At 40.3% G+C, this 26,237-nt stretch overlaps 1 protein-coding gene across 1 annotated transcript in view; it reads left to right on the forward strand.

The window, feature by feature from the left end:
• GPC3 (glypican 3) overlaps positions 1-26,237 on the forward strand; it is a 456,698-nt gene that overhangs the window by 282,488 nt on the left and 147,973 nt on the right. The window contains exons 4-5 of the mRNA XM_070290721.1: positions 13,701-13,834; positions 24,348-24,473. Coding sequence (XP_070146822.1) covers positions 13,701-13,834; positions 24,348-24,473 — 260 coding nt within the window. The remainder of the gene's footprint in view (positions 1-13,700; positions 13,835-24,347; positions 24,474-26,237) is intronic.

Below are 26,237 nucleotides of genomic sequence, written 5' to 3' on the forward strand. Positions count from 1 at the left end.
GAGTGCTCTGGTGTATTTCAAAATGCTTCCTTTCCCCTTCTCCATGCTGGAAGCTTGAGGAATTTTTTTCTCAGACATTTACTATGGGAATCTGGTCAAACTTCTGGAGGTAAAATTCACGTTGTTGGGGTGGCTTTATGACTAGGTATCTCTGGAGAGTTTAATTTTCAAAGTTGTCTTTGTTGAGCCTCCAGCAGTTTGCCAGTTACAGTTTGTTTTCCTACTCCAGCCCTGGGTTCCCAAGGCAGTTTCTGCTCCTAAGTCTGTGCTTTGTAAGCCCTTATTCCCTCTATTTGCTATCTGTTTCTCTCATCTTGGTAGTAGTAGTTTACCATCTCTCCCCTCCTCTCTTATAGATCTGGAGAGAGTTGAATTTTTAGTCTGTTTAGCTTCTTGTTTTTTGGATGGCAACTTCCAAATTCCTTACCTGTGGAACTGGGAACCCTGATAATGCAAATTTTATCATTGGTTACAAACTGTCAATTGTTTTCTTTAACTGACTTATTTTGTTCCTTTCCAAGGGTGAACATTTACTAAAATTTTTACTGTTTCTTCAAGTGCATTCTTAAGTGAAACTGGCTTTATTAAAAACTGCAAGTGCTTAGCAGTGGGAAGTACAGTGACTACTATTAAGAGTTTGGTGCCTCTAACCTGACTCATGCTAAGCTGCCAGCAGTTTTACCTACTATATATTTTGCATCATCAATGTCAATGTCCTCATAATTTTTTGAAGATAAATCATGAATTTCAACATTATTCAACACAGTATTTCCACACTGCTCATGTTTTTCCCCCAAATTCTCCTAGATCTTCGATGATTAGTTATAGTGGATGGATATAAGCAAAATAGCAAGTCCAGCTCATGACTGGAGATTTGTCCATTTGAAAGGCAAAAACTCAATTCTGTTGAGGAGGTATAACTCCATCTTTATGTTTGCAGCTAAATCTTTAATTTGGTGAGTTACCTTCTTTCATTGGAAAGCGGTGTAATTTTTTTTCTTGGGTTGCCCCACAGGCATGCCTTGGTTTCATTGAGCTAGACAAGGCTGTGGTCCTAGTGTGATTAGATTGACTAGTTTTCTGTGAGTATGGTTTCAGTGTGTCTGCCCTCTGATGCCCTCTTGCAACACCTACCATCTTACTTGGTTTTCTCTTACCTTGGGCGTGGGGTATCTCTTCACGGCTGCTCCAGCAAAGCACAGCCGTTGCTCCTTACCTTGGACAAGGGGTATCTCCTTACCACCACCGTTCCTGACCTTCAATGTGGGATAGCTCCTCTAGGCCCTCCTGTGCCTGCTCAGCCACTGCTCCTCGGGATGCTCCTCCCAGCCTTGTCTAACTCAATGAAACCAAGCCATGCTTGCGGGGCAACCCAAGATGGGTGGGTCATGGTGGAGAGATCTGACAGAATGTGGTCCACTGGAGAAGGGAATGGCAAGCCACTTCAGTATTCTTGCCTTGAGAACCCCATGAACAGTGTGAAAAGGAAAAATGATAGGATACCCAAAGAGGAACTCCCCAGGTCATTAGGTGCCCAATATGCTACTGGAGATCAGTGGAGAAATAACTCCAGAAAGAATGAAGGGATGGAGCCAAAGCAAAAACAATACCCAGTTGTGGATGTGACTGGTGATAGAAGCAAGATCCGATGCTGTAAAGAGCAATATTACATAGGAAGCTGGAATGTCAGGTCCATGAATCAAGGCAAATTGGAAGTGGTCAAACAGTGGTCCTCCTAGCTGCCGCCACTGGCCTCGGGCTCGGGGTGGCTCCTCAGGGTCACCGCCCTGGCCTTGGGCGCGAGGTGGCTTCTCCAGGCCGCCCCTGATCTCGGATGTGGGGTGTCTCCTCACGGCCACCACTGGCCTCGGACGCTAGGTAGCTCCTTCCGGCCGCCGCCCTGACCTCCAATGCGGGGTGTCTCCTCCCGGCCCCCCCTGACCCCGGACGCTGGGTGGCTCCTCCCAGCAGTTCCTGCGCCATTGCAGCCTGGCACTCTGGGCCGCTGTCCCCGACTTCGGACGTGGGGTAGCTCTCGGCCGCGCTTAGTACGCCGGCCCGCCACTGCCGCCTGCGCTTAGTGCGCCAGCCTGCCGCAGCCGCCATTCCAGAGCAATGATGTCTTTATACAACATGACGTCTCTGGAAAATTATTCAATATATTTGTGAGGGACTAGACCAAATTATCTTAGTACTATTATCATAATAGATTTGATCTCTAGGACTTCCTGAGAGGGTCTCAGAGAACTGCTGTTAAGGGAATGAATTTGTTGTTCAATTGCTCAGTTGTGTCTGATGCTTTTCAACCCCATGGACTGTAGCATGTCAGGTTCCTCTGAATTGGAAGAGGTCAAAACTGAAGGTTGGGAGGCCAATTAAGAGGATGCTGGGCTCATTTATGTACTAGTGGTTTTCCAACTTGAAGTGTATCAAAATCCCCTGGAGGATGGCCAGGGTTTTTGATTCAATAGATTTAAGGTCAGGTCTTAATATTTGTATTTGTAATGAGTTCCCAGGTGATACTGATGCTTCTTGTTTTGGAGCCACACTTTCATAACCACTGCCCACGGACCTTCGGAGAAGGCGATAGCACCCCACTCCAGTACTCTTGCCTGGAAATCCCATGGATGGAGGAGCCTGGTAGGCTGCAGTCCATGGGGTCGTGAAGAGTTGGGCATGACTGAGCGACTTCACTTTCACATTTCACTTTCATGCATTGGAGAAGGAAATGGCAACCCACTCCAGTGTTCTTGCCTGGAGAATCCCAGGGATGGGGGAGCCTGGTGGGCTACCATCTATGGGGTCGCACAGAGTCGGACACGACTGTAGCGACTTAGCAGCAGCAGCTGCCCAGGACCTTGCTGCTCATCCCAGACCTCAACCCAGGTATACTATGTGTGTTCGAATCTAACTGTGTAGGATTCCCAGGTGATTTGTATACATATCCAAGTTTGAGAAGCACTGCTCTAAGAGGCAGTTTCAGTTCAGTTCAGTCTCTCAGTTGTGTCCAATTGTTTACAACCCCACGGACTGCATCACACCAGGCTTACTCCCAGAGCTTACTCAAACTCATGTCCATTGAGTCGGTGGTGCCATCCAACCATCTCATCCTCTGCTATCCCCTTCTCCTTCCCCTTCAATTTTTCCCAGCATCAGGGTCTTTCCCAGTGAGTCAGTTCCTTGGATCAGGTGGCCAAAGTATTGGAGTTTCTTGAGGCAGTTTATGGTATCCTAAAACCTGAGTATGGAGAAAAGCCCAGAAGTTTAAAAGTTATATGAGAGAAAAAAAAATAAGACAGTCTCTGGACATAGAGAAGTGAAAAAGAGGGAGAATTCACCAGAAATGCTTTCATTTCTTCTGGCTTGAGCAACTGTGAGTAGAGGTGATGATTCCTATTCGCTGGGACAGGGAACACAAGCAGATGAGTACATTTGGAAGAGTGGTGTTTGAATTCAGTATTGAGTTTATTGACTGCATGGAGTTCTCTTTTAGCCCCAACAATATTGGCCATATGTGATTAAACAATAAAGTCCTAGGCTCCCAGTGCTGGGAAGGGATTGGTATTACTTTAGGCACACATGCAGGGTTCTATTTCTTCTCAAAATCCACTTACAGCAGTTATAAATTAGTAAAAATAAACGTCTCTTCCACAAAATGATTTTTTAAAACCTGTCTTGCCTCCTCACAGCATTCATTCCCATGGACACAAGTAAACAGGTTAGAGACACAGAGTAATTCGCAAAGATCGTGTACCACCCGTCAATAATTGGAACCCTGAAGAACAGAATGGGATATTCCAGGTGTCCCAGAGCAAAACAGATCAGACTGTGATGCATGAACAATGTGGGCAAACTCTGTATGGCTCCCTTTCAGAGTGGGGATCCAGTGTCACCAAACAGTTTCACTAGTTCCCCAAAGTCCCCCTGTTAAAGAACTCCTCCAAATATTACTTATAGGTAGTTATATACCTGACCAGCTGGACCAGGATTCTAATTCACAAAGAGGGTTGCCAAATGTAAGCAGTTCTGCCTCATGGAATGAATGAGTCAGTTTTCTGTCTGGATGTGGGAGACATTTCACTTTCATCCATTATTTTATTTGATCTTCACACTACTGCCAGGTACAGCAGGCATTGTTAGCTTCAGTTTGCAGACGAGGAAGCTGAGTTTGAAGGTGATTAAAGGACTCTTCTAGAGTTATTGAAATGGTAGGAGGATGCACTGGGACTGGAACCGGGGTCTCCTGACTCCAAGTTGCATGCTCTTTTCACTGTAAGTGCTATAGTTCAACTAAACAGCAGAGTGATCTATAGGACATTAGTTGCGTTTTTTTTTTTTTAAATTCCAGCTTATTTAAAGAGCTGACTTGAATGAAATGTTCAAACAATGGCACCTGATTTTTTTTAAATAGTTTGATTCAGAATACATTACAGATTATTAGTGAACTTTTATTTTAATGGTCAAGCAATTAATGATGAGTCACAGCAAATCTGTGGGAGCATAAAATGTTCACATTGTCCCCAGATCTGTTCATTATCCTCTGTGCTCTCTATCCTGATCAATCAATAGTTAATTAATAATTATGTGCTTCCCGAAGTACAAGGTTATAAATCAATTTAATACTCATATACATATATTCTGTAGGAAAAAATGAGTAGAAACTGCCTGCCATGCCCATCTCATTGTAAGAAAATGTATGTAATGATTACAAGCATATAATAAGAATGGTTGGCCCAGCCAAATGTTTGTTCATTTCTGTTAATCAGTATTCATTTGAGCTACTTCCATGCAGTTCATGGAAGCAGTGCAATCAGTTGAGTAGTGTGGCAGATTTAAATCAGTAATAAAAGCCCTGGGGAAATTAACAAGACAAAACATTAACCACAGGCTAAACATTAACATATATTAGCATTTTTATTATACCTGTAGAATTGTTAAATGGGCATAGTTGCTACTGTTTAAAAGTTTATGTTGTATATCACATAATTTCAATGTATATTTTGTTTTAAAACTTTTAAGATTTAATTAAGTGAAATTGAACAATGATACGATAGACAGTTGAACAAAATGAACTGAAGTTCATTCTTTTAGTTTAACTGGAAACTTACGGCCTTTCCACGCTACCCTCTCCCCAGCCCCAAGGTTCCCTAAAACAAAGGCCGCACATAATATTCCACCAGAGTGGACTGCAGGGTAAGAATCAATATTAAATTATATAACCATATAGGATATTTTATTTTTAATTCTTCAGGATTCTGCTACATCCATCGACAATGGAAGACTAAATTTATATGAATTATTTAGCAACATTTCTCAGAGAAACACTCCTTGGGACCACAGTCATCAGCTGGATTCTAGCAGAGTAGTTATTCTGTCATTAAATAAAACTGAAAAGGTCCCCTAGAGGTCCTCAAGTCTTGGTGGCCTCAGGCACAGCTCTTGAGGGGAAAGGAACTGTACTGCTCACTGAGGACACGTCAGTGGGATATCCATCTTCCCAATTAGAAGCGGTCAGATTGCTGAGGGCAGTATGTGTCGTCCCTGGCTCAGCTCACACCACTGCCTTAGTGATGGGAACTTTTCTCTTCACTTCTGCTGCTTCCTCTCCTTCCTCCTCTTCCCCCTTACCTCCTGATCTTCCTTCTATTATGGACCATATAAGTTAAAGCACACACACACACCCGCCCACCACCCCACCACCCCTCCTTAACTGCTTTATGAGAAAGAGAATGTAAATTCATACATCTGATGTTTAAATCGAGAGCAGTTAGAGCTACATAAGAGTAGGGGAGAGTCAGAGATACTCATTAATGTAGGCCATTTTAGCTAAAAGCCTAAACCTCTTGAATTCTTGTAGTCATAGGATTAACCTGGAATTTCCATTTGGGGAGACACTGTAAAGGATATACTCATGCCAGATACAAGAACAGACCTGGGTTAAATTGTAGAAATTACAGAAGATTTTGTAGCCAATCCAAGAATCTGCCTTTAGGAGGCAGGGTCCAGGGATATCCCGCAGGCAGTAAGCAGCAGGCTAGACCTACTTGAGAACCACGTTCCCACATCCAACAGAACTTGACACTCAGTGCTTTGGTATGGTTATGAAATGAATCTTGTCTGGCAGGTCAAAGAGTTTAAATCATTCCATGAGCAATATTTTCTGAAACTTTGGTCAAAATTGGGTATCACTTTTCTATTGATCTTTAAGAACAAGCCCTTCTTTGAAGTATAGTTTTAGAGGTTTCATAATCACTATGTTCCTGCAGTTATGGGTGGGATGTCCACATGACTACGGAACCAGGCCACACTAAGCCTCAGAGTCAATCCTCTTGATAGAAATCCATGGCATAAGGGGGAAAGCAAAAACAAAAACATAGGTTTTAAAGTCAGACAGATCTGGGTGCTAGTCCCCAGCTCTGCTATTTACTAGGCATTTGACTCTGTTTTAGTTCCTTAAATTTTGTGAGCCTCAGTTTCCTTATCTCTTGAGATAGGGTCAATAATACATGTACTATATGCCTTGGAGCACTGTGGTAGGACTCACTGGATAGGATAGGGAATGGGTCGAAATACCCCACGTCCAAGGTAAGAAAAACCCAAGTAAGATGGTAGGTGTTGCAAGAGGGCATCAGAGGGCAGACACACTGAAACCATACTCACAGAAAACTAGTCAGTCTAATCACACTAGGACCACAGCCTTGTCTAACTCAGTGAAACTAAGCCATGCCTGCGGGGCAACCCAAGACAGGCGGGTCATGGTGGAGAGATCTGACAGAATGTGGTCCACTGGAGAAGGGAATGGCAAGCCACTTCAGTATTCTTGCCTTGAGAACCCCATGAACAGTATGAAAAGGCAAAATGATAGGCTACCGAAAGGGGAATTCCCCAGGTCAGTAGGTGCCCAATATGCTACTGGAGATCAGTGGAAAATAACTCCAGAAAGAATGAAGGGATGGAGCCAAAGCAAAAACATACCCAGTTGTGGATGTGACTGGTGATAGAAGCAAGGCCTGATGCTGTAAAGAGCAATATTACATAGGAACCTGGAATGTCAGGTCCATGAATCAAGGCAAATTGGAGATGGCAAGAGAGAACACTGACATTCTAGGAATCAGTGAACTAAAATGGACTGGAATGGGTGAGTTTAACTCAGATGACCATTATATCTACTACTCTGGGCAGGAATCCCTCAGAAGAAATGGAGTAGCCATCATGGTCAACAAAAGAGTCTGAAATGCAGTACTTGGATGCAGTCTCAAAAATGACAGAATGATCTCTGTTCGTCTCCAAGGCAAACCACTCAATATCACAGTAATCCAAGTCTATGCCCCAACCAGTAATGCTGAAGTTGCACGGTTCTATGAAAACCTACAAGACCTTTTAGAACTAACACCCAAAAAAGATGTCCTTTTCATTATAGGGGACTGGAATGCAAAAGTAGGAAGTCAAGAAACACCTACAGTAACAGGCAAATTTGGCCGTGGAATATGGAATGAAGCAGGGCAAAGACTAATAGAGTTTTGCCAAGAAAATGCACTGGTCATAGCAAACACCCTCTTCCAACAACACAAGAGAAGACTCTACACATGGACATCACCAGATGGTCAACACTGAAATCAGATTGATTATATTCTTTGCAGCCAAAGATGGAGAAGCTCTATACACTCAACAAAAACAAGACTGGGAGCTGACTGTGGCTCAAATCATTAACTCCTTATTGCCAAATTCAGACTTAAATTGAAGAAAGTAGGGAAAACTGCTAGACCATTCAGTTATGACCTAAATCAAATACCTTATGATTATACAGTGGAAGTGAGAAATAGATTTAAGGGACTAGATCTAATAGAGTGCCTGAAAAAAAAATAATAGAGTGCCTGATGAACTATGGAATGAGGTTTGTGACATTGTACAGGAGACAGGGATCAAGACCATCCCCATGGAAAAGAAATGCAAAAAAGCAAAATGGCTGTCTGAGGAGGCCTTACAAATAGCTGTGAAAAGAAGAGAGGTGAAAAGCAAAGGAGAAAAGGAAAGATATAAGCATATGAATGCAGAGTTCCAAAGAATAGCAAGAAGAGATTAAGAAAGCCTTCCTCAGCAATCAATGCAAAGAAATAGAGGAAAACAACAGCATGGGAAAGACTGGAGATCTCTTCAAGAAAATTAGAGATACCAAGGGAACATTTCATGCAAAGATGGGCTCAATAAAGGACGGAAATGGTATAGACCTAACAGAAGCAGAAGATATTAAGAAAAGGTGGCAAGAATGCATAGAAGAACTGTACAAAAAAGACCTTCGTGACCAAGATAATCATGATGATGTGATCACTCACCTAGAGCCAGACATCCTGGAATGTGAAGTCAAGTGGGCCTTAGAAAGCATTACTACAGACAAAGCTAGTGGAGGTGATGGCATTCCAGTTGAGCTATTTCAAATCCTGAAAGATGATGCTGTGAAAGTGCTGCACTCAATATGCCAACAAATTTGGAAAATTCAGCCGTGGCCACAGGACTGGAAAAGGTCATTTTTCATTCCAATGCCAAAGAAAGGCAATGCCACAGAATGCTCAAACTACCGCACAGTTGCACTCATCTCACATGCTAGTAAAGTAATGCTCAAAATTCTCCAAGCCAGGCTTCAGCAATATGTCAGTCAACCATGAACTTCCAGATGTTCAAGCTGGTTTTAGAAAACTCAGTAGAACCAGAGATCAAATTCCCAACATCCGCTGGATCATCAAAAAAGCAAGAGAGTTCCAGAAAAACATCTATTTCTGCTTTATTGACTAGGCCAAAGCCTTTGACTGTGTGGATCACAATAAACTGTGGAAAATTCTGAAAGAGATGGGAATACCAGACCACCTGACCTGCCCCTTGAGAAGCCTATACGCAGGTCAGGAAGCAACGGTTAGAACTGGACATGGAACAACAGACTGGTTCCAAATAGAAAAAGGAGTACGTCAAGGCTGTATATTGTCACTCTGCTTATTTAACTTCTATGCAGAGTATATCATGAGAAACGCTGAGCTGGAAGAAGCACAAGCTGGAATCAAGATTGCCGGGAGAAATATCAATAAACTCAGATATGCAGATGACACCACCCTTATGGCAGAAAGTGAAAAGGAACTAAAAAGCCTCTTGATGAAAGTGAAAGTGGAGAGTGAAAAAGTTGGCATAAAGCTCAACATTCAGAAAACGAAGATCATGGCATCTGGTCCCATCACTTCATGGGAAATAGATGGGGAAACAGTGGAAACAGTGTTAGACTTTATTTTGGGTGACTCCCAAATCACTGCAGATGGTGATTGCAGGCATGAAATTAAAAGACGCTTACTCCTTGGAAGAAAAGTTATGACCAACCTAGACCGCATATTGAAAAGCAGAGACATTACTTTGTCAACAAAGGTCCATCTAGTCAAGGCTATGGTTTTTCCAGTGGTCATTTGTAGATGTGAGAGTTGGACTGTGAGGAAAGCTGAGCGCCTAAGAATTGATGCTTTTGAACTGTGGTGTTGGAGAAGACTCTTGAGAGTCCCTTGGACTGCTAGGAGATCCAACCAGTCTGTTCTAAAGGAGATCAGCCCTGGGTGTTCTTTGGAAGGAATGATGCTAAAGCTGAAACTCCAGTACTTTGGCCACTTCGTGTGAAGAGTTGACTCATTGGAAAAGACTCTGATGATGGGAGGAATTGGGGGCAGGAGGCGAAGGAGGCAACCGAGAATGAGATGGCTGGATGGCATCACCGACTCGATGGATGTGAGTTTGAGTGAACTCCGGGAGTTGGTGATAGACAGGGAGGCTTGGCATGCTGCAATTCATGGAGTCTCAAAGAGTCGGACACGACTGAGCAACTGAACTGAACTGAACTGAACTGAACTGGAGAGGTTTTCTGTGAAGCACCAGGCTGGAGAGAGATATTATGTTACAAATGCAAGGCATTGGTATTGATGAGAAGCTTAAAACATAAACTCTCTTTCTCTGCTCAGCCATCTGGAGGGAAGGATCATGTCTGAGTTTTTTGTCATCTGAGAGTTCCTAGAACCCACAATGAATGGGAGCCTGAGAATCAGTTTCATCAGTTGAGTATCTGCATTTCTTGACATGTCATTATGGGGTGTATGTGTGAATTGCATCAAACCCAAATGCTTGGCATAGTTTCAAAATCTTTGGTAAAGTAATCTACTGGGAAAGGAATCCCCACCTTTTTAAAGGAGCCCAGAATAAAATATGGCACTTCAAATACCACATTTTCCTCTTTTGCAACTAGAGTTACAGGTGGATTGAAACTATGGGAGGTCAAAAGGAAGTCCTTCTCTCAGTGACAGGTAGAAGTGGGGTTGTAGGCCACACTTCCTGATGTCCAGTCTACTGGGCTCTTACTTACAAATACCTTGCTGGGCCCAGTAGTGTATTTTCTTCATGTATGTGCAAAGTCAGTGCTTCTGGACTCTGGTTAGAGGGAAAGATCACGTCTGAGTTTTTCATCACCTGAGAGTTCCTAGAACCAACAATGACCTGCTGACCTGGATATACTCAGAGGCCCTGGCTTCTTCTAACACTTTGGATCTTATAACACTTCAGAGCACTGTTGCTTTCCCTGCCACAGGTTCTGGCACATACATAAAGGCACCGTTAGGAATCACAATTCATGGAGAACAAAAAGGTTTTTTATTCCTGGTCTACTGATAGAGACACCTTCGTATCCAATAAATTCACTCCAGCTAAGTAGATTTAAAGGTAGTGGTATCCTTGACTAGGTACATTTCACTTGACTAGTCAGTGAAAAGAAATTGGACTGCACTTTTTATTTAAGAGTCTAAAACTCCTGGGCAGGATACTGATTTCTCAAATGACACTTGTGAGGCTGACTTCTTTAGCAAGTGCAGCTATAGAGTAAGAGCCAGGTCTCTGAGCATAGCCTGAGGTTTCCCAAGTAGGAAGCTGAAAGGACCTCTTTAATGTGAATACCGCATTCTTTGTAAATTATGTTTTCTTTTTCTGTCTACTTCTCAAAATAAGCTCATAATATTCACCTACAGCTCACACAGTGTGGAGGAGAAAGATGTGGAGAGAAGGGCCCAAAGGGGGGTCTACATTTGACAAATGCTTTGTATATGAGAAGAATTTGCTTCATGGTAGATTTGTGGAAGAAAATACAGCCTGTCTGATAAGATGTGGCAGATTTCAGATGGGGTAGTAGGGGTGTTGGCAGGATACCATTGTTTGCCCCTTACCCCACACAGAGCCTTGGGAAGTCGGCTTGATAATGCCACATTGGGTGGCTTGGGAAGAAAGGTCAGACTGCAGGCTTGCTACATTCTCATTTGTTCTTAACCTTCCTGCTTTTGCTTCAGCTGCCCCCCTTTCCAGTAGATTTGGAGGGACTAAAAACTTTAAAGTCTTGCTGGGGTCCAATTAGTATTCACTGATACAAAGGGCAGACTTTCAATGGCGAGGGAGATTTCACAGCTGTGGGTTGCAAGTAGGCAAGTTACTGTGCAAGATGTGTGAAAGATTTTTACTTTGGTGCTGGATTTGAAACAGGTGTCGATTAAGAAAGTGTGTCCTGTGCTCCTGAATGTGCTGATTAGAATACTTGGATCTCTATGAAATAAACTCTAACATTGATATGTATTCACAGAGTCATAAATAGATATTTATGGAAGGAAAATCAAGATTTTGTTCCATGAACATTCATCTGCAGTTTAACAAAGAAATGCCTATGTGTCTAAGGACATAATTTTATGATGCACAGTCTGCCCTCAGTTATTTGTAGCTGCATTATGTAAGTTATTAGAACTTAACTCCCCAGTGCAGCCAGGCAGCCCCTACCTAAAGTACCCTACCAGCCTTCCACTAAATGGGGCGAATTCAGAGAATACAGACTCTTCATTTGAAGTTAATTAGCCCAAGTCAAATGGCATTACATAAACACATCTGAAAAATTCAGTATCATACATTCCAAAGCCAAATGGAATGTTTTAAAATGTCTGCAACTTTTGTTTTATTCTCATTAAGATAAACTATTGAGAAGAGGTAGTCTGAATATCATACTATATAGGCGCTCTCTTTCATAAATGGAGCTGATATTACTACTGATTCTAAATGTTTTATACTTCAAAAATTTATTTATATATGGATAACTTTCCAAAGCTATACCAGCTACATGCTATTTGTCCCTTTATTAAGAGATTGATAACTTAGTGAATATGATCAGGACCATCTTCAGAAATCCAAAAGCTGGGATTAGCATTCAGAGCCCATGGCCTCTAGGTGGAATGGTATGCCAGATTGGATACTAGGATTTTCCTTCAATTCACTTCAATATGTCTTTACCAAATGCCTAACAGTTTGTACAATCCAGTGTGAATTCTATGGAGGTATAGAAGTTGACAAAGATATAACCTTTGTCTTCATGAGGTATCTCTAGTATTTTTCCTAAAGTATATGATCTATATTTAAACCTTGTCTATGTTTTTGAGAACTGGGAATTCTTTCTTATCCCCCAAAACATAGAATGTAAGCAACTGGAAACCAAGCATCATCTTCTTGGAAGGCGATGTTGCATTAGCTTTGAAGTCAGACATGTGGGTTCCAAGTCAGACAGTTAATCCACTGCCTGTTTGTCTCAGGCAAGTCACATAACCTCTCTGAGCCTCAATTTCCTCAGCTATAAAATGAGAAGTCTGAATCTGATTATGAATTGAAAAGCCCTTTGCCTTATTAAAGTGGTGGTGCTAGTGGTGAAGAACCCACCTGCCAATGCGAGAGATGTAAAGAGATATAGGTTCAATCCCTGGGTCAGGAAGATCCCCTGGAGAAGGAAACGTTACCCCACCCCAGTATTCTTGCCTGGAGAATCCCCTGGACAGAGGAGCCTCATGGGCTCCAGTCCCTAGAGTCGCAAAGATCTGGACACGACTGAAGCAACTTAACACACAGTGAGTTGCCTTATTAAAATAACACACAAGGAAACGAAGCATAGCATCTGACACAGAGGGAAACATGTGTTAATATTCATACTTACTTATATAGAAGTTTGTTCAGGCTTTTGACTGAAAGTGAACAAATAAAAAATCTACAAATATTTTCACCAAATAAATCATTTAGATTTGAGATAAGAAAGCTGATGCCATTTTTATCATTGCTATGAGTGTAATAGAGCTCATCTTTAAATTCTAATGCTGTACACCTGAAATTTATATAATTTTAAAAAGAGCTAGCAAAATTCTCAGAAGAATCAGATCACTTTGTGTGCAGGAGGTTGCTCTTCTATTAACAGACTACTCTGTACATCTCCCACACACGCCTTCACTTCCTACACCAAACCTTCCTAAACTTGGCAGTTTCCATTTGTGAACTTCCTAGGGATAAATATCAAGTGCCATTGAAAGGTATCAGTAGCATAAGTCCTGTGTAGAGGGTCCTTTCTAACGTGTACTTCACTATAGAAGTAAGGCATTTTCATCTTAGGAAATCTGTGAATAGACTGTGCTCAAAGTGCCCCCACCAGTCTTCAGCCTTCCTTTCCACAGATGGTTCTTTGCCTTAAAAGCGTATCACCTTTTTTGACTCCAGTAATAGCTTCGTTCTGCTCTTTAAAAAGAAATTGGGGAAGAAATTGAAGTGCTTTTCAGAATTTGTTTCTACTATCATATCTGTGAAAGTATCATATAATTATATTGCGTTTCTTTTTTCAGATTGGCAAGTTATGTGCCCATTCTCAACAACGTCAATATAGATCTGCTTATTATCCTGAAGATCTATTTATTGACAAGAAGGTATTAAAAGTTGCTCGTGTAGAACGTGAAGAAACCTTATCCAGCCGCAGAAGGTGAGAGGGTTTTTTTTTTTTTTCCTTCTCTAATTCAGCATACAATTAGCAATTGTGTTTTAAGGTCAAAAACCACTGGAGTGAAGCTTCTTAAGTACATGTTATTTAGTTCTTCTGAGCAGAGTATTCAATTAATTAAATTCTATCCTCTGTTAATGTTAAAAGAAAAAAGATACTGTATTATATCCAAACCGTATTTAAATGTAAATTTACCATATGTAAATATCCAGTACAGCAACACAGAGTGGAATAGATTTCTCAAGATCTTTATTGATTAAACAAAACCTTTTTGATTTATGATCTGGTCTCACAATTCCATGGCTTGGTTTGTGTCTTTCCCAATTACTGACATTGAGTCTGGGGTGAGTTCACCCAAGAGAAACTGGCAAGACACTCTGATGTGTACACACCTACGGTGTGCACTCTGCACACTCTTTTAAGAATGATAAAATGAAGGATTTGGTTTCAGTTCCTTAAGACAGCAGTTGAGCGACCAAATTAAAGCTTCTTATTCTCTTCATTCCTCCCTCCCCCATCCAGATACCCTGCGTCCCTATTCTAGTTTCATGCTTACCTATAAAGGGTACTGGATTGGGAAGTTCAGTGCAAATTTTGAAGAACTGATTTCCCCAAAAGGACTACACCAGTAGCCAACCCTGCCACTGGCTTAGGAATAGCTAGACATGAGTTTAGCCTTGTGATGACTTTGAGAGGATTGGGAGAGGTTGGCCTAGAGATGGAAAATTAAGAGATGAAATAAGTAACAGTCTCAGATTTGGACTAAATTATTTTCTTTCATACCCATTTACTACAGGAGATTTTGAAATGGCAACTCTTAAGCATATATGATACAGTTTAGAGTGAGAGAGGGCAGTAAGGCCACTTGAGAGACAGTCCTCCAAAGCATTTCAGGAAGTCCCATTTTCTTTGTTGACTTCCAACCTAATACATTTCTAGTTTCCCTAGAGCAGCAGTTTTGAAGTGTGATTTGAGAACTCAGGGAGTCCCAGAAACTCTTTCAGAGGTGTGTAAAATCTTCCTTTTACTAACTACATATCTGTGTGAAGCTGGTTTTTATTCATACACTTCAACCAAAATAATATATGACAACACATTAAATACAGAAGCCAATGCCGAAATTTAGCTGTCTCCTGTTCAGCCAGGCAGCGAAGATATTTTGCAAAAACAAAAGCTTTACTGCTTTTCACACTTTTTTCATTAAAATGTTATTTATGCTAACATATCAAGACTCGTTGTTGGTTTAAAATTAATAATAAATTAAAATTTTTTTCCTGAGTTTTAATTTCTAAAACAGTAAATGTCACTAAATATATATCGTGTAAACAAAAGCTCTTCGGGGTCCTCAGTAATTCTTAAGAACCTTCTGGGTTGCGTTGGTTATCTAGGGCTATATAAAAAGTGACAACAAAACATAGTTATTAAAAACAGCAAACATTTATTATCTCCCAGTTTCTGTCAGAACTTTGGGAGCAGCTTAGCTGGGTGCTCCTTAGTCTCAAAGAAATTTCGGTCAAGGTGTTACCTGGAGCTGCAGTCCGCTGACAGGTGATGCGAAACAGGAGGGTCCACCTCCAAGGGGACTCATTTACACGTGGAACAAGTTAGTGGATTGGAAGGAGGCCTCCGTTTCTTACCACATGGACCTTCTGAGTGTCCCTACAACACGGCTGCTGACTTCCCCAGAATAAGTGAGCCATGGAATAGAGCAAGGAGAAAGCTGCAATGTTTCTTACAACCTAGTCTCGGAAGTGATATACTGTCATTTCTGACGTATTTGATTTGTTAAAAACAAGTCACCAGTAGTCCACGTTCAAGGGGAGGGAAATTGAGCTCCACCTCTTGAATAGAGGAGTGTCAAAGATTTTGTGGACATATTTTGTATTTTGGCAGTGCCACAAGGCATGCAGGATCTTAGTTCCCCAACCAGGGATCAAACCTGCGCTCCCTGCAGTGGAAGTGTGGAGTCTAATCACTGGACCACTGACAAAGTCCTTGGACATACTTAAAACCATCTCAGGGGTCCTGGCACCAGAGTACTACTCTGAGAACCATTTCCACATAGCAAAGGGTTTCTTTGGGAAATTTTTGTCTTTCCGGGAAGACGAAATTAAGGCATTTCTCAAGGCCCTTTTTAGCTTCTGTCTGTCCCGTGTCCATTGTTCTCCATTGCTTTCACTCTGCCCAAACTACCTGAGAAGTTAACGTTACTTGTTGATCTTTAACTAGCGGAAATCTCTTGCATAAATTGTAATGTTTGTTTCTGTTATATTTATTTTTATTTACAGCGTAATATAAATTAAATATGTAGCAGTGTGTATATGTGTGTGTATGTGTGCATGTATGTGTATATATATATTTTTTGTTGTTGCTGCTGTTGTTCAGTTCAGCAGAAATTTGGGAAACACCTATTATGTGCCAGAATGTATACTGGGCACTGAAAGTCAAAATACAGCCTCTGCTCTCCCAAGTCAGTCTAATGTGGAAATAGACTTAAGTACACATAATTTCTAACCAATTTTATAAGTGCAAAAGAATGTGCAGAGTCTATGGAGGCAGCCAACAGGGGAGGAGAGAGCTCTGCCCAGGTAGAGTGGAGGCTTCATGGGAGATGTGGTATATTAATGTGTAACAGAATCACATGTAAAGCTTTTTCAAAATAGCACACTATTCCAGTCACATTTTGAGTTTACTCTGTCAACCTAAACACACTTCTAAGTAAATAGGAGGTTTATTAAGATCCTGCTGCCTTCCATCATGGGCTCTGTGAGATCTATTCCCTTTTGCCTTATTGGGAAGAGCTCTATGGGTGTTGATTCCTCCAGGGAAAAGAAAAAAATTGGTAAATGAGTTCCTGGCTGAGCACCCAGATTTGGCACTTTGTTTAGACTCATTTTTGAATTTGTTGCTACCCCCAAAGAAAAGAAAAGGTAGTGAGAAAAATGGCAAAACCTGTAGACTTGAGTAAGTTGCAGTCAGGTAGGACTCCTTGGGTGTTGGAAACATGAGCCCACCCCATAATGCTTCTCATCTTTTTTGCAAACTGAAGCAAAACTGAGATGGAGCCCTTCTTTCTGAATTCTCTGCCAGAATAAGAAAACAAAACAACAGGAGAGTATCTGATTTCATTTAACTCTCTCAAATAGGCATTGTAAACCCTCTTAGGGAGAGTGGAGAATTGAAGGTTAAGATGCTCACTTGCTAAATGCACTGCCCCCTGCAATCTGATGTTATTAAGAGGGCTTGTTTGGGCAGAGTGGTAGTACCTTTGTAAATTTCTCTGTATGTTCTGCACAGCATTTCACACTGTCCAAAGATATGTGCCTCTAGCACTCCTCATACCCATGCTCCATGGCCATCCTCTGATAATTGGAAAGGAACGCTATTGTAGCTTTCAGTTTGTGGAGGTTGTAAGCAAGCTGTCTGAATCTGATTATGAGTTGAAAAGCTCCATTGCCTTATTAAAATAAAACACACAAAGAAATGCAGGATTCCTTTGGTAGCATTCAGAAATCATCTGTTTGTTTTGTCTGCCCCCAACTGGGTAGTTTGCAACACACAACTAATCTTAGAAATTGCTTAGTTCAATTTAAAGGCAATTTGATAACCCAACTGGTGGTCTAAGTATGGGACTCAGCAATCCTTGGAGATACAAATATTGAAAATATCTGTCATCAGATTTCAGCCAGTGAGAATGACAAGATGTACAAATAGGACAATCAGAATAGAAGAAATTATGTTTTCACAGCCCTTTCCAACTCGAACATTTTCAGCACATCTCAGATGTTAGTCTGTCCCTCCTTTGCTTTCACCACTTCCCCTATGATACTACTTACCTTGTCATTTGCATATCCCCCCCAAAGTTTGGTATTTTATGACACGAGCACTATCTTTCCCTTTTCCAAACACAAAATCTGTAGTTGAATATAGTCCATTCAGCGTCTACATACCAAGCTTCTGGCCCAACTGCTAACCTGTGAGAAAGTCACACAGTCCCTCTACCCTCATGAAATTACATCTTTATATTCCAGCCTTCCTTGTGCTCTACTCCCCATCCTCCGTTTCCTCTCTGAGTTGGTCTAAAGGGGCAATGGATTAGGTGACACTAGTAAATGACCTAGAAAGGAAAGAACAAAAGCTGATCTCAGCTCCCTGGTCCAAAATCAATGCTTACTCCCACTGCCTGTCAGATTGCTGCTCTGGTTTGGCCGGGCAGCTTTGTAAGCTCAGTGGTGCCCTCCACCCTCTGAACAAAACAACAAAACATGTCCTGAATGAATCAATGAGTTTCAGGTCTGGTACAAGTCATTCTGCCCTAAATAGAACTCTGCTGCTTTCAACATTTGTTAACACCATCTATGTTAGTGTAAGGATTAGGCTCTGATAAATAGGAGGAGCTCCTAGCCTAGTTAGGGAGACAGAGACACACAATTTTGATACACTGATGGGTGAGTACCAAAACAGAGCTATGTAGAAAAGAATGGCAGCATCATAGATGGGAAAGTTAGCAGCTCTCTTGTGAAAAGGTAACTCTTAAAGTGGGCCTTCAAGGAAGACCAGAAATTCTACAAATGAAAGAAGGAAAAGAGTGTATTCCAGGCAAAGGGAACAGTATGAGAAAAAGTCTGGGCTAGTCTTTGGAATGGTAGAAAATGATAGTTTAGGGTCAGACTGTGAAAGGTTCTCTGCAGCAGAATTAAGCACGATTCTACATCATTCTAATGATAATTATTTTAGTTTACATGCTTTTTTTGTGTTTTCAATTTTTTTTGAGCTCATATTAAGAAAAAAAATCCTAATGATAAAGGAGAAAAGTTCAAGATCTGCAGTTGGGGATGAAAGGCTGTTTTTACTTGCAGTGGTTTCCAATTAGTGCTGCTTTGATGCCTGGCCCAAACAAATCATTGCAAGAAAGGCAAGGGAATCCCCTCCCCCACAACCCAAGAAGGGGACGCTCCTCTTGAGGATGGTAGGAGACCCCAGGGAAGATCACGTGTGCCCAGCTGCAATATTTCAAAATAGTTCGTGCATGCAAAGGGGCCCTCTCCTTTAGTTCCACATTTAACACATTGAAGAGACTCTTTTTCCTGAGTAGACTGCTGTGAGCAAGCACTGGGTTTGTCCCAAGCAAGAGCCTACAGCTCCACTATTTATATGTCAAATGATATGTTTGACATATATGATTAGAATAAAGTGGAATTGGAATCAAAGAACATTCCCTTCAATTAAATTGTTTTTTTTTCCATTCCAGGCAACTAATTGTCCAAATTTTTTCTTTTTTTTAACCAGAGACAATTCAGTTGAGCAGACTGCCTTATTTCATGAGTGGAGATTTTTTCATTGTCTGTCATGTGCTACTAGCTCAAAGAAAAGAAATCTGAACTGAGTCACACATGGGTAATTAATATGTCAATTTAGTTTTAGGTATCTTTCTTTAAAGAAATAAAATATTCAACTCATCTCCTTCTAAACTTACTAGTATAAGCAGGGAGACAGAAAGTTATTTAAGAAAAGATAAAAGTAAAATCTACTTAGTTCCCATGCCAGAACAAATGTAGGAAGGAGTGATAAAGAAGAGGAGAAAGAGATGCCCAGTAAACCCAGTAGGCAGTAAACTGCTTCTGTCCTACTCTGCTACTTTGCGGGCATCAGTTTAGAAAGTTTTCTATCCTGAAAAATATAACATCTGGCTTTCTTTTAAAAAACCCAAGTTTTTGGAAACCAAGATTTATTTTCTGTCTTTTGGAACCGAAAGGCTGTATGGAGGGACTCCGAAGTATTGGCCAGTTTTCCAGATGCACTAGAGCCCTGCTCCTTGTTCTCATCGAGCAGCTACTGCCTCATCCCGCAGGTCCTGGGGGTTACTTGAGAACAAGCATTTATTTCATCATTTTGGTGTTCTTTGTATACCAAACCCACCCTGGATTCTCGGTGGATTCTAATGGGGGTAATATACACTGAGAACCAAAAAGAACTCAGTGGATAGCCTATGAAGAAGAATAGGTTTTAGAGAAATAAAAGTAAAACTTTTCTGGAGAGGAAAGTCTAGAAAGGAAATATATCCAAATATTAACAGTGATTATCTCTGGCTGGTAGGAGTATAAATAAGAGATTTTTTTTTCCCTTCTACATTTCTGTGTTCTATAATATTAGCAATGATTATCTCTGGCTGGTAGGACTATAAATAAGAGGGTTTTTTTCCTTTCTGCATTTCTATATTCTATAAATTCTCAATAGTGAACATATATTTCTTTTATAATGAGAAAAAAGCAGCAGACTTCATTTTCTAAAATGGAAGAAATAGATTTTAACCAGTCTTTGCAACTCTTAGAAATTTCTTTTCCCATGCCTCACCCTTATCTTTTTTTCAAGTCCATCCAAACTGGCTCTTTCCCAGCTCTCCTGACTGTCTCTTGCCACTATTTCAAGGAGTATCTCTCTCTTGTAGACAAGCCTTCTCTTTCTCTAAGACATATTTCACCTTGTAGCTTTTCTGGAGTTATATCTCAATAACAGCTTTATTGAAATATAATCCACACAGCATACAATTCATCCATTTAAAGTATATAATTCAGCTGTTTTTACTATATTCACAGAGTTGTACAACCCTCACCACAGTCAATTTTAGAATATTTTTGTCACCTTCAGAAGAAATCCCATACCCTGTAGCTATCGTTTCCCAGCCCTCATCTGCCCCAGCCCAAATCAACCACTGATCTACCTTCTGTCTCTCTACATTTGCCTATTCTGAACATTTCACATTAATGGAATCAATCATATGTGGTCTTTCATGACTGGTTTCTTTCACTTAGCATAATGTTCTCAAGGTACACCTCTGTTATAGAAATACTTTTTTTCATTTTAAGACCGAATAATACTCCATCATATAGAATATGTAATCGTTTATCCATTTATCAGTTGGTGCACATCTGTCTTGTTCTGCCTTTTGCTTTTGTTAATAGTACTGCTGTGAGCAGGTGTGTACATGTACTTATTAGGAGTACTTGTTTTTAATTATTTTGTGTATATACCTGTTATAGTAGTGGGATTGCTGGGTCATGTGGGAACTCTATGCTTAACTTTGTGAAAAGCCACCAAACTATTTTCCGCAGTGGTTGCACTCTTTAGCATTCCCACCAGCAATGTGTGAGAGTTCCAGTTTCTTCACTTCCTGTCTGTTTTTATTATAGTCAGCCTAGTGAAGTGGTATCTTCCTGTGGTTTTGATTTACATTTCCCTGAGGATTAACCTACTTTTTATTTTTAAAAAATGTTTAGATTGTTTTTGAATCTCAATTCTCTTTTTAAATCAGCATATAGCTGCTTTACATTGTTCTTAGTTTCTGCTGTATAGCAAAGTGAATCAGTTATACATATATCCCCTCATTTTTAGATTCTCTTCCCGTATAGGCCATTACACAGAGTATTGAATAGAGTTCCCTGTGCTATGTAGTCGGTTCTCATCAGTTACATATTTTATGCATAATAGTGTATATATGCCAACCCTAATCTCCCAATCCATCCCTTCTCTCCTCCCTTCCCCACTTGGTGTTTCCCACCTGATGATTAACCTACCTTTTAAAATTCAACATCAGATTCTTAGACACGAATCCTTGTGAAGGCCACCACCACTTTCCTACCAAGTAAAGACCAACCAAACTGCTATACGAGATTAGTCCAGTGATTTTACCCAGTCCAATAGCTAGCTAGTCTCTGAAAAAGAGTAACAGGAAAAATATTTAGGGAGAGAACATGGTTGTACTTTTTAATACCCACTTTAACAGATGAAATATTATTTATCTTGTGCATATAAAGTTATCTGGAAATTGAAAAAGCTTAATTATCTTGCATACATAAGTTTATCTGGAATATAATATATATTTATAGAGATTATATATTTATATTCTACATGCTCATAATAATGGAAATAAATTGCCAAATGGCTAACATTGTGGGGTATTATTCTGTGCCAGGTACTATGCTAAACACTTTACATGCTTTGTCTCATTTAGTCATCCCAGCAACCTATCATTTGCTTCATTTTAAAATAAAGAAACTAAGCCTCAGAGAAGTTTAGTCTGTCTAGTAAGGTTTTCCTGCTAAGTAAGTGAGGGAATAATTGGCATTCAAAACTCATATGAGTTAGACTCTAAAATCAGCGCTCTTAGCTACTCCTCCTAATAGGTTTTAAGGGGGTGTCCTGAGAAACCAACCATCATTATATTATAGCTCCTAGATGATACTGTGTTCTAAATTCAAAATAACTAATTCAGGAACAAGTTTTAAAAATACAGTCTCTTAGGTCCATCGTGTATGTCCTAAGGAGATAATGAGTACTCTGTGAAGTAAGATAATCTTTTATTTCCCCAGGTTACCTTGTTCAAGTGTCAGAGAGATTCCCTAAGTTCTACAATTTTAATGAGCCAGACACTATTTACATTCCTTGTGGCTTTCTTAGACTTTTATCTTGACCCAACCAAGTAATATCTTTCCATACTAAAGTGGGAGGTCTTAGGTTTATCACAGCTCTTCGTCCCCTCAACACTTAGACAGACCCTCTCTGAATCTGCTCCAGTGTGTCAGTGATCTTTATGATCAGCCAAGAAAAAGACTCCAAGAGTTGGGAGGCTGGAAGCAGTTCAGAGTGTTATGCGGAGGTTTTTTTTTTTTTTTTTAACTTCTAGAGAAGTCAAATTGGAAGGCATTGCTATGAGTTCAATTTTTCTTGCCAGCGCTGTTAGTGAAAGAGAATTTGGAGGTAGGAGGGGGCCTAAGGGAAACTTTCATTAAAGGGAGGGCCATCACTTCTCATAGACTAATAGCCATATTCCATTTCCTCGTGTAAGGAGGGGAATTACTCGGCCTCAGCCTTTAGTCTTTCCATTTCCACTCTTGGGAACCATATTATTACCTTGTAAAATGGAGCATCTCCCCTATTAGCGTTAATTGAACCCATCTTTTTCCTCTGTGAGAAACTATAATGTTGACTTTTATGTTCAGAGCCCTATACTGAGCCTCTTCACTTTGGAGATTGACGAAGCACAGCCACCAGGAGTAGGCTATGAGAGAGTTTGAGCATAACAGGAAGTAACTGTTGGGGTATCAGGAGTTATATATGTCTCAATAACCCTTCTCCAGTTGTTCTGTCCATCACCCTGGCTTTACTGTGACTCGAGCCTTACTGAAGATGTGCCAAGTGTTGTAAGCACATGTTCTCTCTCTCTTCCTCTGAATCATTAGTTTAAATGCATCATCTTATGGTAATAAAATGGAAAATGGCATTAAATGCAAGAAAATAATTTCCGCCAGCCTCCTTCTTTTAGCCAAATCTGAGAACAACCCCCAGAAGGCATTTCTGGGCTCTCACCAGTGTCCAAATGAGATTCAGGCCTCTGGCTCCTCCAGAGGCCTATATATCAGGTCAGTCCATTCTTAGCCTGGAGACAATATTGAATAATTACTCCACTGCCAGGAAATTCCCTGGTGAGACTCTCTAAAAACTTAGTGGAGACTTAGGATAAACTTGGATATACAGGAAGTACTCTTTAATTTCCTTTCTATTGATACTAGAAATATTGCTTTAGAAAATAGAGAGTATTTTATTTTGGTTTGTTTACTACTGGACATCAATTGTGTATTTTATTTTGGTTTGTTTACTACTGGACATCTATTGCATCGATATTTTAGTATTTCTTTATAAACATACACACTTCCCTCCAGTCTATAGTGTCTTATTTTGGGTGTTCATGTACATCTGAAAGAAGATAATAGGCCAAAATTTTTGCAGGGTATTTATGGGTGTGTGTTTATACATATTTACATATGTAATATGTTCTCTCTCTCTCTCTAACACGCATTCCTATAACATGAAAGCCAGAGCAAATATATAATAAAATATACTAGGAGCCCTCCCAACCCCCTTATAGGAACCACAATATACAAAGAACAAAGAAACCTTCCTCCTCTAGCAGATGTGAGTTTCTCTGATGACATTGTCAGGAGAATTTCATAGAGCTTATACTACTCTGAGCACCCTGCAATTCTGATCTGCAACTAATAGCCAGAGTCTATATGGAAAGGGGCCATCTCTAGGGTAATAGCATTGAAAATTACAATCAATGCACTCAATTACACTCAGAAGCCAAAAGATATGTAGCGCTTCAATGTGCCTTGTAATCAGCACCTTTGAGAATGTAGGTAACAGCATCTGAATGAAAAATGGAAGCTGAACGTGTTAGAAAATGGATGTTAGAATTAAATCATCCTTCTGATAGGAATAGCACCTTATATGGCAGGCAACTTTTTTTTCTAATATCATTTTATTGATTTAAAAAAAAAACCTAAATTGTGACCTTGTAGCCAAGAATGTCTTTTAAAATCATTTATTGCTCTAATCAGCCTGGCAGAGCCTTTCTGTCATGCTGATAAGGAAATTAAACTTTCCTCATACTGGGTTTACTTGCGTCTTATGCACAGATGTTTTGTTTTTCTTTCAGGGAACTAATTCAGAAGTTAAAATCTTTCATCAGCTTCTATAGTGCTTTGCCTGGCTACATCTGCAGCCATAGCCCTGTGGCTGAAAATGACACTCTTTGCTGGAATGGACAAGAACTCGTGGAGAGGTAATCTTTTTTGAATGTTAAATATAGCAGTATATGAGAAATACTCATCATATGCTCATCTCAGGCTTAGTTATGTCTTCTCTCCATTAATTTCATGAGAAAAATAATAGAAAAAAACATACACATGACCGTCTGTGACATGGCATATGCTGTCTATGACTTACAGCCCTCATAGAACTTACAAACTTTGAAGCGCACAGAGAGCTATGGATTCAGGAACATTTTACAAATTGTAAGCAGAAAGCAAGTCTTTTTTCTGTGGGTCTTTGGCTTCTTCAATCTTCTCATTATATGGGCCCTTATTGATTGATTGATTTAAAGAAATCATATTTGTACTAATGGCTGTTATTTATGAGAATTAACTACATATCAAGCACCATGCTACGTGCTTGTATGTGTTAACTCTCTTTATTCTTATGTCAAGCCTAAGAAATTGCATTATTTCCCCCTGTGTTATAGATGAAGATGGAGAAAAGAAGAAAGGGGAGGGAAGAAGGAGTACCATTTCACATCATTTTAATTGAAATGTTTGATTCTTTGAGTGTTTCTTAGTATTATCTGTACTAACATTTGTCATCTCTGAAGAATTTGCTTATCGCTGGAAAGGAAATAATATATATTCTTTTTCAGCAAGTATTTACTGAGCATTTTCTAAGTGCCTCTCAAGTAGAAGTAAACAGAACAGGCAAATTTTCCTATCCTCAAGGAGCCTTCATTCTAGCAGGCTAGTGATATTCCTGACCGCCATTGCTTTGTATGTGTAAAGAATGGCTTGCAATTAAATAATTAAATCAGGAGGGTACAATGCTTAGGAAACTCCATAATGGGGTTGATGAACATGCTTTCAAAAATGTTTGTGCAAGGGGAAGCATATTGTAGAGGGGAGTACAGAAGAGACCTGGATGCAAGTTCTAAATCTTTCACTGACCAGTTGTTTAACCCAGGGCAAGTGACTTGAGGCAAGAACTGAGGTGGTTGGATTAAAGCACCACTAATTCTGACAGTCTGTGTGTTTTATTTCCTTATCCATTCATTCATCCATACCTTCAACATTTATGTTTTGAGATTTATGTTTATGATTATGTTTTGAGATACTATGCATTAGGCATTGAGGTGAGTGCTAGGGGTATGAAGATGAATAAGATGACAGGCAAGTTACTTGCTTTGAGGGCCTTTACATTCAAGCAGAACCCAATATCCAGACATAGGATAATTAATCATGATGCTAAATGGAATTAATTAGCGGTGTAATGCCATGGACAGAGGAACGCTTTGGAGCCAGATGAACCTGGGTTTTCATCTCAGCTCTGCTACTGACTCGGTGTGGTCTTGGGTGAGTCACTTCACCTAGAAAGTGTCAGATCTTCTTCTGTAAGAAAGGGGTATCTCCCAGTATTGTTGTAACTATCAGGTGAGATAAAGCCCCTAGCGGGCAGGCACATACTGGAAGCTTAGTTCATGTAGTTCTCTTCTTTCTACCTTCCCCCACCACCCCTCCTCTTCCCAGGGCAAAGTAGAACATAGGCCTGAAAACAGCTTGTTTCTCAACTAAGCTTTGTACTGACCTGGAACAAGGAGAATGGAATGTATATTTATCACGCTAAAAGTTCTATCAGGTACTGGGTAGAATCATGAAAATGTATCCAACTGTTGTGGCATATTCATTTAAATTATCAAAGAGAAGCAGTTGGTATTTGGTTTTATAAAAGGCAGATGCTTTAAAACAGGTATGCTGTTTAGTCGCTTAGTTGTGTCTGACTCTGT

The sequence above is a fragment of the Ovis canadensis genome, chromosome X, assembly GCF_042477335.2.
Source record: "Ovis canadensis isolate MfBH-ARS-UI-01 breed Bighorn chromosome X, ARS-UI_OviCan_v2, whole genome shotgun sequence".
In the NCBI taxonomy this organism is placed as follows: domain Eukaryota; kingdom Metazoa; phylum Chordata; class Mammalia; order Artiodactyla; family Bovidae; genus Ovis; species Ovis canadensis.